The 13206-nt window shown below is 46.9% G+C and overlaps 1 protein-coding gene across 1 annotated transcript in view; it reads right to left on the bottom strand.

Moving 5' to 3' along the window:
• Positions 1-518: 518 nt before the first annotated feature.
• Positions 519-13206, bottom strand: part of Ube2h (ubiquitin conjugating enzyme E2 H) — an 88596-nt gene continuing 75908 nt past the window's right edge. The window contains exons 6-7 of the mRNA XM_057780404.1: positions 9383-9511; positions 519-4350 (exon numbers count right to left, since the gene is read on the bottom strand). Coding sequence (XP_057636387.1) covers positions 4226-4350; positions 9383-9511 — 254 coding nt within the window. The 3' untranslated portion in view covers positions 519-4225. The remainder of the gene's footprint in view (positions 4351-9382; positions 9512-13206) is intronic.

Raw genomic sequence — 13206 nt, 5'->3', positions numbered from 1 at the left:
CAGCTCAACTGTTGTGGTTTGTTTCAGAGCACTGGAGGAGGACGTGTCTGGAAGGTGCCTTCCTTATTCGAGAGACACTGTTCTAGGTGTCTCCACACCCATGCCAGATTTGATAGGCAGATATGGAAGTGGGCTCCTACACACAGTATCCCTATGCCCAGGAAACATCACAGCAGATGAGAAGACACCCTTGCTCAGGGGGCTCAGAAGACTGGACAGCACTGCCACCTGGTGGCTAGCTAGAGCAGTGTTCGGCTCCCAAGACAGAGAGGTCAGCAGCACTCGGGGACACACATCCTCGTCAGTCCACAGGCAGCTTAGGCACACACAGGATAATGAGAGCCTCTAGCACAGGGTTGGCGGATGTTTTTCAGGGAGGACTCTGATGTGCAAACCTCAGCCAGCTGTCTGTGGGCAGGGGCCTTTGGCTATTCCTGCCTGAGGGTGATTACCGATTCCTGTCCTCTGTCTTGTTGATTGGTGTGTGGGCAGCTATTGATCAAGTTCAGCCATTTGCCAAGGTATATACACATTTTATTTAAAAAAGTTTACAGTTTTCATTATACACAACTATTAAGAGGTTATAGTCAGAGGAGGCATTTGTCCAGGTGACAGACATGCCCACTAGATCATCACAATGCAAGGAAGGTGGGAGGGAGGAGACAGGACAAGGAGAGGAAAGCGGTAAAAAGCTTAGATTTCAATTAAGGGCTGGTAAGTCCCTTTTATCTCTTCAAGTATCACACAAAGTGTACCAAATACAATCAGTAATTGAAGGCCATTTCTTCCCACGCCCACAGCCAAGTAACTGCCGAACCAAGAGCCAGGGCCATTCCTCAGGCAAGTGGGAAGCTGCACTCCCGTGACCCTGGAGGCCTTTACTCCATCCAATCCCTAAGAGCTGGCCAACGTGTTCAGTGGCCAAAGGAAGGTGAACATGGATTCAGAAGTCCAAAAGAAAAGCAGTTCTTTGTGCCCAATCAGAAACGAGTTGGTTTTCACTCAGCAAGGCTCTGACCCAATTAGAAGTAGGCAAAACAAAGCAAAACTCTCCGCTAACTTTTGTAAATGGCTTCACTTTTCTGAGTCACTAAAACAGAGGCCACATGCCAGTTCTCGGAAAACTGAACCAGAGACTAGACTGGCAGGGGATCTGTCATGATTCTTAGCCACCCCAAAAGGTGGCTTAGAAAATGCAAGTATCAGGTCAAGGCCAACTTCCAGGGCACAGTTCCTCCGAGAAGATACACCCCTCGGGGGCCCAGATCAGCCGGTTGGCAACAGAACAGCACTTGAAGTGGACGAAAGCATGAGAGCTGGAGAGATGTGGCAACTTCTGAGAACTCTCATCAACAGGAGATGCTGGTTGAAGCTGCACAGTCTCGAGGAGGGTGGAGACTGACAAAAATGTCAACTGCCAGGGTCTACGTTGGCAACCACAGAACACGGCCCACTGGCCCCAGCCCTGGGCTTCCAGGGGGCACAGGAACGTGGCAGGTTTGGGCTGCCAGGCAGCAGCCACTTTGCTTGTCAGCGTTTGGCAAGAGCTCCAGTCGTCTGAATGGGGGCAAAGAATGGCTTCCACTGGTAAACCATAAGGTAGGACTTCAAAAACGGTAGGTACAAAGGGCGGGCAAATGTCAGCAACAGCCCCGACTTACTGCTAACCCTCAAAGGAAGGAGTGCTCAGCCTCCAAAGGGGTCGATGCCCCCTTGGGTATTAGGAGGTACATCCACAGGCAACTAGAGGGTTTTGGTAACCAAGGAGGCAAACTCCAGAGCGCATCCATTTACTATGGGGACCTGGAGTCCTCAGAGTCCCAGCCAGACTTTCATTTCTGATCCCTTGCACCCACGGCTATGGTATGGTCATCTAGTCCTACCTCACCAAGAAGCAAGGAAGGGTCAGAAAGCTTGCAAAGCCGACTTCCCAACAGAGTCAAGGCCCAGAGAGCGGCAACAAGCATGGAACCAGGACTGGTGCCAGGAAGTTGAGGGTAGTGATTGGGGGCAGTCATGAATGCCTGGATGGGAACCCTCTGTCCTGGCCTCGAGCCCTGGGGCTCTGCATGGCCGTTCTGCACCAGTCAGCTGTGTGCTCTCTGTCTGCAGGGGAGGAGTGGAATCTTGTGAGAGTCAGAGCAGTAGCTGCTCACGTCCATTCCCTAAAATTGACTCTGTCAGGCTTTGTTGGATTTTTTGTTTTCTATTTTTTTTCAACAAGATCAAAAGCAATCATCAGGACCCCCCCCTTTTTTTGGAAAGGTAATTAGAGTACTATTTTATACAGTATTGAAAAAAATACAATTTTTTATTGTTTGAACTCAAAAGTCACCACCCAGCATTTCAAGCCTACCCTAAGTAGCACCTACAGTAAGGTTATGGCATGAGCAAACTGCCCCTCTTCCAGGGAAACGAGCTGGACACGCCTGCAGAGGCCCTCCTTCCCCCAAACAGAAGACAGCACGCCAGGTAAGCACAGCGTTACACAGTTAAAGCCGCCTTCCAACAGGCAGGGTGCCCAACAGAACAGTACAGTGAACTGACCACAGCCCCACAGAACTCCATTTTCCCCAAAGAAAACCTTTTGCTTCATGCCCGTAATTAACTTAGAATAAGTAGATTATTTGTCTTTTTATTTAGGAAAATAATCATGCTAAAAGTTGGACTTCATATAGATTTTCAAAGGAAAGACTGATTGTGCTTTTTGAATTAAAAAGGAGAGAGAGGTGTCTCCCAAGCTCACCGACTTGACCTTGTGGAATACAGCACTCCTACACTAAACACATAGAAAGAGAAGGCAGTCCACCGGACACGCACTGCCTTCAGACGCTCTTAGGATTGGCTACTTCTACTGTTCCGGTTTCGGCAAAAAGAATACAGAGTCGGCGTCTAAACTTTCTCCAAATCCCTTCCAGAGTCCGATGGGAACTGCTGGTCACTCTGCGTGGCAGGTAGCTGATGACCTCCCTCCCTTGCAACCTGCCTATAACCTGTCATGGCTCACACCTCCCTAGTCAGTCACAGAAGAAAGTGGTTCTCCCACCTCAAGCCACTGTGGGTACAACAGCGTTCAATTCTTACTCATTGTAAATTTAGGATGTCTTTAAAAAAATTAGGATGTTTTAGGTCTTACATACCCACACTTCCCTCTGCCATAAGTGGTGGGCACCTGGGCTGTTGCTAGGAGCAGCTGCCAGAGAGAGAATCGAGATCACAGGACGGCGCAGGCCTCGAGCCTCCAGGCCAGTCTCCCTCCACCTGAAGGTCCACTGAGTGCCTTGTCCAGGGAGGAGACTGTCTCTTGGTAGGTAAAATTAAATCTGTAACCTGCCTAAGTTCAATTCACACAAATAGAAAAATATAAAGGAACAAAAAAAAGAAAAACACCAAACAAAAACTGCTTCCAGTTTTTGCAGTTCAGTCCAGGGCAGTGGTCTCCAATGGGACCAGCCATCACTTTTCTCCTCCAGTCCTGTTCTCTCTCTCAAAAAAAAAAAAAAAAGTTCTGGATGACAAGCTGTACCAAGAAAAAGATTTGGGTTCAGAAAACATTCCCAAAGGGTCTTCAAAGCAAAACCAATGTGGCTACAGGTCTGGTTGCACAGAGGGCCAGGAATCTACCTAGAAAAATGCACCTAAATTTGAGTCCAAAAAAAAAAAAAAAAAAAAAAAAAAGCTCTAAGTCTCACTTCTCATCCAACCCTGCCGTTGCCCACTGCGGTCTCTCTCGGGAGCAGCTGGCTGTGTGAGGCCAGCTTCACAAGCTCCGGAGCTCGCCTCTTCCTCAGCCTTTCCCTTCCACCTGGAAAAGCACTGTTCTGTCTTCATCCAACAACTGGTACATCTGGTTTTATTCTTTGGAACCATCCATAAAAAGAAGCGACTTTTCCTGTTAGTTTTCCTCACGTTTACCTATCGGAGCGGCAATTCTTGACAGTTGAGCAGCACGCAGGCTGGCCTGGCCAAATGGACTTATGAATGCATGCATTCGGACTGCATATTGCTACCGAAATGGAATGTGGGGATATGCTATGCACCTCAGGTTGAGAAATGACCAAGAAATCAAGATCTAAAGGGTGATATATAATATATATATATCAATGCTATTATTCATAAAAACCTTGTTTAGTAATAAAAAAAATTGCTTTGTTTAAATATGAATATTATAGTCTGCTTCTCATGGTTAGGAAATAAGTCTTTCTGAAAAGCAGATGCTTTTCTACTACAACTCCATGTCCTGGGCCTCATCTTCCGAAAAGTCAGACATAGAACTCTCCGACGAGCTGTCGCCAGTGCCCTCTTCCTGCTCCTTCAGGGCCTCCTCCGTTGCGTATTTCTGGATGTACTCTGCACAGGGGAGAAGAAACACAGAACATGAGCTCAGGGCCACAGGCACAGACGTCCCTGCTGCACCAGGAGAAGCTGTCATCATCTCTAAAAGCCACAGGGATTCCAAAGGAGAGGTGACTAGTGTGTGTGTGGGGGGGGGGGAACGGGCAAGCACACGTTTGACTTCTTCCCAGGTAGAACAGGACTAGTGGCTCCCAGCCTCCTCTGACTGCAGCTGTGGAATCACAGCTGGCTCAGGTCTGTATAGACTATAGGGGTCCTGCCCACTGGGTTTGTAACAATGGTTTCAGTCTGCTCATCAGGAACAAGCTGCCCTATGGAGGCTCAGGAGTAGCCGGGTGGTTCTTCTATGCATTATTCACTTCAAGACTTCTGCTTCAAGAGCCCAGGCCAAACGTGCTGACTGAAAAAAGAATAAAATTGTTCCTAAAAGCACACACTGTAGCTGGGTGGTGGTGGCGCACGCCTTTAATCCCAGCACTCGGGAGGCAGAGACAGGACAGCCAGGGCTGTTACACAGAGAAACCCTGTCTTGTTTGAGTAAACAGCCTACATGTATATGCAAGGGTGGCTGGTGGGATCCCATCAGGACACAAGCTGGACACACATGGTCACTCCGCACGACCTCAGGCTGTGTCCTTTCCTATGGAGCCGCAGGAGCCACTATCAAGGCAAAAGACACGAGCCTGCAAGTGTTGAAGATAAGCACAGGAGCCGAGGTAGGAACACTTCTACCTCCCCTCCTTCTGAGTGTCCTGTGAGACAGGCTAGTACAGCCTAGGCTGGCTTTGGAACTTAGTATGTACAAGACTGGCTTAAAATTTTTGGTGTCAGGTGGTAGTGGTACACGCCTTTAGTCCCAACACTTGGTGGCAGAGTGAGTTCCAGGACAGCTAAGGCTGCACAGAGAAACCCTGTCTTGAAAAGCAAAATACAAAATGCACTCTTTAGAGTTTAAAAAAAAACAAAAAACAAAACTTATGTATGTATGAGCACAGGCGCAGGTGTTCAAAGAGGCCAGTGTATGGGCCCTAAAGTTGGAGTTACAGGGTTGTGAGGCACCAAGTGCTCAGGGACTTGGTTTCTGACTCACTCTTCCTAGAAGCTGTTCTGTCTGTCACGCCATCTTTTAGATATTCAAAGAAACAAGTGCCTATGAAGCTTTGACCAGGACAAGGCTTTTCAGAAGGTTGAGAAATTAAGAACACGTTACTGACAGGGAGGATAAAACAGACTCAGGGAGGGGCTGCAACCTGACAGGAATTGGATGAGGGCTCAGGAGGCAGCTGTGGCCGCTTAAACCCCCACGCTCTGCATTCATTCATTTTGTTTGTTTTCTTCGAGACAGGGTTTCTCCATAGCTATAGAGCCAGTCCTGAAACTTGCATTGTGGCTGGGCTATGAAATCTGAACTATTTTCTCTCTCTCTCCTCTCCCCCCCCCTCTCTCCCTCCCTCTGGTTTTCAAGACAGGGTTTCTCTGTATAGCCCTGAAACTCACTCTACAGACTAGGCTAGCCTTGAATTTGGAGATCTACTGCCTCGGCCACCCCCAACTGCTGATATTAATGGTGTGTCACCACCGCCTAGCCTTTTTTATTTTTATTTTTTTAAATCAGAGTCTCATGTAGTCCAGGCTGGCTTCAAAAATCTAGCTACCACAAGCATCAGATATGTAGATATCTAAGGCCAACCTTGAACTTAGGACCTCTTGACTCAAACCCCCAGGCACACGCCACCACATCTAGTTTCTGCAGTGCTGGTGTTGTGTATGCTAGGCAAGCACTCTATCAACTATACCCCCCAGCTGGCCTTAAAGGCAAGAAAAAGAAAAGGACCACAAGGCCAAAACTCAGAAGAAAATGAGGCAGAACGTAGGGTCTTGGTTGAGTGCACGTACATCAAGAAAGTCTGCTTTCCTACAGCAGTGGTTCTCAACTTGTGGGTCACTGCTTCCACAGGGTTGAATACCAGAGATCCTGCATAGCAGACATTCACATTACAATTCTAACAAAGTTGTGAAGTAGAAAGAAAATACTGAAGGGTCCAGCAGCAGGCAGGTGAGAACCACTGCTCCACTGACAGAGGAGTGAGCACACTTCAGTACCTGAGATTCATCCGACCAGACCTCACAGGAGGAAGGGAAGTGGACCGCTCAGCACTGAAGCCCCCGCAGGCTGGTGCTGCTCAACGAAGGCTTTGTGGGCGCAGCCTGCATTCGCATGGAGGTCAGTCAGGAGCTACACGAAGCCTCCTGTCGCCCTGCTCATGCTATCCAGGTAGTGATTTAAGGACTGAGCTCTCTCCTGTTGCATTAGCAAAGGTGGGTTTTGTTTCTTTTCTTTCTTCTTTTGAGACAGGGTCTCTCTCGCCTGCCTATGCCTCCTGAGTGTAGGGATTAAGATATGCACCACTGTGCCTGATTTACTAGCAAAGGTTTTGAGCAGGAAAGTGACCTATCTTTAGATAATGCCAAGGGCACCCATCCCCCACAGACTGCTTAGCCTTCAACCTTTTTACACCTGCATTTTTTTCCAAAGATTTACTTTTATTTTTAATCATGTGGATATAGGCGTGCCTGCCGTAACTGGGGAGTGGGGCACCCGAGGAAGCTAGAGACAGTGGATCCTTTGGAGCAAAAGTTTTAGGCAGTTGTGATCTATTGGACATAGGTGCCCAGAGTCCAACTCAGACCCTCTGTGTGGTGGGTTGAGTCAGAATGTCCCCCATTGCCTTGTTTATTTAAATTCTTGGTCTCCAGTTAATGAAACTGGGCAGGACTAGAGGTGTTGTCACTTGGGGTGGGCTCTGAGGTTTCAAAAGCCCATGCTGGGCCCAGTTTTGCTCTCTCTGCCTCCAAATTATAGTTCAAATGTGAGTTCTTAGCTACAGCCCCAGCACCATGCCTGCCTGCTGTCACTCCCCACCATGATGGTAATGAATTAATCTTCTCAAACTGTAAGCATACTTGTACCCAATTAAATTCTTCCTTTATACACTGCTTTAGACACGGTGTCTCTTCACAGTAACAGAACAGCGATGATGACACTTTGGAAGAGTCATTCATGTTCTTAGCTGTTGAGCCAGCATTTTCTTTTCAGGCCTCTACGCCTGCATTCTCAAATGCCATCAGCTAAATCTAAAGGTTAAAACCTAGAGGAGAAAAGTTATGGACTTTTCTGTAATGCAAATACACCGAGCTGTGATGGCCATCCTGGGAGAAGGGTCAGGCCTAGACATGCCTACCTGGAGGGTCACTGTAGCCATGAACAAGCAACTCAGTAGAGACACGGGGTCTGGGGGTCTAAGCATAAGTTGGTCAGAAGGGAATGGTCACACTCAGGGAATGGAATAAGACATGGTTCAGAAAAGAAGAAAGCGCCAAAGCTGTAACGAGGCCCAGGAAGACTCGGAAGAAATCAGGCCACAGCTTTGGTAGAAGGGAGAGCAATGATAAAAGCTGAAAATGGCCGGGCGGTGGTGGCGCACGCCTTTAATCCCAGCACTTGGGAGGCAGAGGCAGGCGGATCTCTGTGAGTTCGAGACCAGCCTGGTCTACAAGAGCTAGTTCCAGGACAGGCACCAAAACCACAGAGAAACTCTGTCTCGAAAAACAAAAAAAACAAACAACAACAACAACAACAAAAAAAAGCTGAAAATGACACACGGAGCCGGATCCTAAGAGGCCCATAGGAGAAGACAAGGGCTTTGGAAATGGGCAATTCCAGTAGAGAAGGCAGCAAATAAATATTTATTTGAGAAATAAGGCAAGGCAACTCTTATTTCCTGAAGTGCCAAGAAATATGGGGAGGCAGTGTACAAAAGTACAGTAGAAGCAGGGCACTACCCTAAGATGAACACAGGTCTGGTTCCTTTTGTAAGTAGGATGAGAGCAGACCCGCACTACAGTTAGCTGAGGCATAACGAGTAAAAGAATACAGAAGTACTTCTTTATTATAATACCCATGCAGACAGTGTCTGGAGTGTCAAAATTTTAGCAGTTTCCTAACAAAATTCTATGTGGTTGAAACTGCATTTTTCTTTTCTTTTAAAAAAAAAAAACTATTTATTTATTATGTATACAATATTTTGTCTGTGTGTATGCCTTCAGGCCAGAAGACCCCATTATAGATGGTTGTGAGCCACCATGTGGTTGCTGGGAACTGAATTCAGGACCTTTGGAAGAGCAGGCAATGCTCTTAACCTCTGAGCCATCTCTCCAGCCCCTGAAACTGCATATTTTTTTTTTTTGTTTTGTTTTGTTTTGTTTTTCGAGACAGGGTTTCTCTGTAGCTTTGGAGCCTGGCCTAGAACTAGCTCTTGTAGACCAGGCTGGTCTCGAACTCCCAGAGATCCACATGTCTCTGCCTCCCAAGTGCTGGGATTAAAGGCGTGCACCACCTCCGCCCGGCTGCATTTTTCTTCTTAAAATTTTTAAGTACTTGAGACCTAAAGAAAATGAATTACAGGTCATTTCTACTTTAAGTAAAAATACTCAATAATACTCCAGAGGGACCTGGGGAGGATGAGAAAACATATTTAACACACGGCCCCCAGTATCCCTGTGACATAAGCCTTGTACAACTAACGGGGAATTTAAACCTATGCACCCAAGCTCCCCTAACGTACTTTAATGCATTGCTGGCAAGTGCATTCTGGACGCACTGGTGATTCGGGTGCTCTGCGTCCTGTGCAGATGAGGGCATCAGCACCTAACATGAGGGCTCCAGTGCCGTCATCTGTGCAGGAGGAGCAGACACGCTGCCATACCTCAGCTTTTCTTACACTGTGTACTGCTTTCTGCGCCTACACTTTTTACCAGGCAAGTTCTCAAACACAGACCAAGGTGAAGAGGCCAGCCAGGGGCTGTGCGTGCAGGGCATTCGCAGAACACACTGAAGAGGATCAAGTTTTACAGGTCCTTATTTTCCTTTTAATCCAACTCCCATCCCAGTATGCAAGTGATCCTAAGTGTCTGGGATTAAAGGTGCATGCCTTAAATGGCCAACTAAAAGTACATGCCACCTTACCTTTAATTTTTTGCTTGTATTCTTCTGGTCGGTGGAGGTACATGGCTGCAGCATCACCATTGAGAGGATCTATGGGGTTAGGATAGGCCAACAACTGGGGCAGGAAGGACTCAAATATATTGGTAAGATCTGAGGGAAAAAAAAAACAACAGAAACAGTTCATTCCTAGGAACATGCAATTTTACCTAATGAACTGGAGTTCAGTAATCAAGAATGGTCACTTTAAAAAATTCTATTTTTACCTATGTGTGTGCTGTACGCTGCATTAATCTATGTGCGTCACGTTCGTGCAGGTGCTCATAAAGATAGGGTTGTTGGATATACCATAGTTAAGTTCTCTACTAGAGCATTAAGCAGTCTTTTTAAATTTTATTTATTCTTTGTGCCTTTCACATCATGCTTCTTGATCCCACCCATCCTGTCCTCTCAAATCAGACCCCCTAAAGTAAAACAAAATAAAATCTAAGATTCAAAAAAGGAAAAAGGGGAAGGGTTCATCATGGAAGCTGCAGTATGACACAGTGAGTCACACAATAAACCCTTTATCCATACACATCTTTACATACAGGCATTCATCCCAAAAAAATCATTGGTTTGAGGCTCCTGGTCTGTGCACTCACAGGGACTCTTCGGGCCTGTGTAAGCCCTGGGTCTGCAGGCCCACCCCTCCCTCCACGCTCCAGCAGATCACAGATGGGGTGAATACTGGGAGGAGCTAACACATAACCCTGTTCTGGGTCTGGTAGCTGCAGGGTTGGTCAGTCGGCCAGCTCTCCCATCTTCGCCGCCAGGGTGAGCTCTCTTCTGCATTCCCTGGCTAGTTCACCCCCTTGCAGCCCCGACACCAGCCTGGTCTACAGAGCAAGTTCTAGGACAGCAGGACTCTCACACAGAAAACCTGTCTCCAAGGAGAGGGGAGGCTGTATAACCACTTGTAACCATAGATAGCTAGACAGATAAGCAACCCACTGGTAACATTAACCCTTGTCTTACTAGCATACCCACATGATGTCTGTACATAGCAAAACAAAAGCCCAGTTACCTAGTGCTTTATAAAGGAAGAAGCACAGTCTGCACTTCCCCAACTTCAGAGATGATGTGGTTTCTATTGGCAGGGCCTCAGCCTGTCAACAGGGAACTTCAGCCCCAAGTGCCTCCATTCCTCTTCCCACTCCAACTAACTATCCTGCATATAAACACTCCTGGTCCCTGAAGGGAACACCCAAGGAACAAAAACTATTCCGTTGTTCGTACTGTGATCTATTTTTACAATGGCTGCCTACGTGGATGTTTTGCCAAGCCTCACAACCTGAGATTTTGTGGTTCCCCACGGAACGAACCTAGGAGTATATGGAAATATTTCTGGTCACCCCAACAGGGTGGGTTGCTACTGACACCTACTGGGTAAGAACCAAGAACCAAAGATGATGTTAAAGTGTTATAATATTTTAATAATTCACAACAAGAATGTCTGAAGGAAACTGACATTTATGGCAAGGTTGAAAAAGCCTATTGTTACATATAAAAAAAGGGATTGTCAAACCGGGCAGTGGTGGTGCACGCCTTTAATCCCAACACTCGGTAGGAGGATCTCTGTGAGTTCTAAGCCAGCCTGCTCTACAAGTCTACAAGAGCTAGTTCCAGGACAGGCTCCAAAGCAGCAGAGAAACCCTGTTTAACCAAAACAAACAAAACAAACTTTGTTTAGTAGACTTCTGCCGCTGTGGCACTAGGTAGCTAAAGGTAAACAACACAAATGGGCATGTCTATGCTACAGTGAAGCTTTATATAGAAACTGCCAACCCTGCTCTAGAAAAATCTCCACAAAGCAAGGGACGGAGCGCAGTGGCAGAGGACTCACTTAGCATGCCCAAGGCCCTAGGTACATTCCCCACCATAAAAAAAGAAAGAAAAAGGAGTAGAAAACCTTTTAGACCGCAGCTTCTTTCTGTATTATATTCAGTTGTGCTTCAAGGGAACATTATGAGGAGTTAAAAATGTCCTATCTCTGTACTGCTCAAAACATCTGCCACGAATCACATGTGTCTGCTAAAGATACGGTGAGTGTACCAGGAAATAAGTTTTTCATTTTATTTAAGCATAATTTTGAACACCCATACGTGGGCAGTAAGCAGATCCTGTACCAGGTCTGGGTAGCTTGCTCGGCCTGCTCTCAGAGTGGCTCCATCCCGAATGTGAAGACACGCCTCAGGTTTCCACCTAGGCTTTTCAAAGGCTGGCTGTCTTCACAACAGTCCCATGGAAACAAATTACAGTAAAATCGCACAGCAGGACATATGTGCTAAAATTTTAACCAAGAAGACAAAACAAAACACGTTCCTCCTAAGACTTTCATTATCATTTATAATGAAAAAAAAATCTAGGCTGGACGTGGCAACGCACGTGTTTAATCCCAGCACTAAGGATGCTGGGCAGGGAGTCTCTGAGTTCAAGGTCAGCCTGGGCTACAGAATGAGTTCCAGGACAGCTAGAGCTGTTACACAGAGAAACCTTGTCTCAAAAATTCAAAACAAATAACCCAAGCGGACCTCAAATTCTTGCTCCTCCTTCCTCAGCACCCCCAGCTGCTGGGATTATAGCTGTGACCTAGCACATCTGGTTTGGTCAGAGGCACTTTAAGCTCAGGTGAGTGCCGCACTTGGTACCACTGCCAAATCCATTTTACTCTAACTAACTTGCCCAAGAGGCTGGATTCCCACTCTGCTGCCTCTGTCAATGGTTGAAACATATTGTTTAGCAAACTCTCCATGTCTGCAACAAAACTGCAGAGTTCAGGGGAGCCATGCATGCCTAGAGACAGGCTGGCTTCTCTCCAGTTTCCCCTTCTCACAAGTGCGAAGCCAGCAGAATGGGCTTTGACAGAGAATGTCTAGGCTGCCTCTGCAGCTACTTCACAGTAGCAATGTGTTTATTCTCAAGTCCCTCGGCACAGCAAATAGCCCATGCTGCTCACAAAGAGCTGGGGACATCCACTGCCACGTTTTTATGACAGGAGCTGCTGAAACATTCCCACCATACAACAACAAAACCTTGTTCTCTTTGATGTTCAGAAGGGTTTTGGGGCTAGAGAAATACTGCAGACCGCCTATTATATAACCAGGCTTGGCAATGTCCCAGGAAGAGATTTAACAAACTTTCCTACCACTTTTAAGTTTCCTCAAGCTACCAATAAGTAGCTCTGCCAATGTGTTTGCTCCAAACAGATAAAAGAACCCTTAATTATTGGTTCTTCTTTCCTGTGTTAACACAGTTCTGCTCCATTGTTACAGATGTGCTGAGTCACACCTGTAAAGCAGAAAAGCAACAAAGGAGAAGTTCACCTTAGCTGTGGGTGGAGATGACACCCCCTTTGGGCACCAGCGGCCTCTGGCTCTCCACCAGGAAGTAGTGGGAGCTCCTCAAATGGGCAGCAGTAACAACATGCGCTGCGCAGACTGTCCACTCCGGCTAAGACACAAGGTTGGAACTCAGTAACAGAGCACTAGGACGGCTCTGGCACCAAAACAAACAAACAAAAACCCACAACACTGGCACTGGCAGAGAAGATACAAACTACAAACTAAGATATAAAGACAGTGAGCTAGGCAGTGGTGGCGCACTTGAATCCCAGCACCTGGGAGGGGGAGGCAGAGGCAAGTGGATCTCTTAAGTTCAAGGACAGCATGATTGATGTAGAGTGAGTTCCAGGGCAGACAGGGCTACACAGAGAAACCCTGCTTAAAAAACAAACATAAGTGGGACTGGAGATATGGCTCAGTGGTCCTGAGTTCAATTCCCCCATGACCACATGGTAGCTCACAACC

This window comes from Chionomys nivalis, chromosome 1, assembly GCF_950005125.1.
Source record: "Chionomys nivalis chromosome 1, mChiNiv1.1, whole genome shotgun sequence".
NCBI classification, from domain to species: Eukaryota; Metazoa; Chordata; class Mammalia; order Rodentia; family Cricetidae; genus Chionomys; species Chionomys nivalis.
This window is presented reverse-complemented; position numbering and strand designations above follow the sequence as displayed.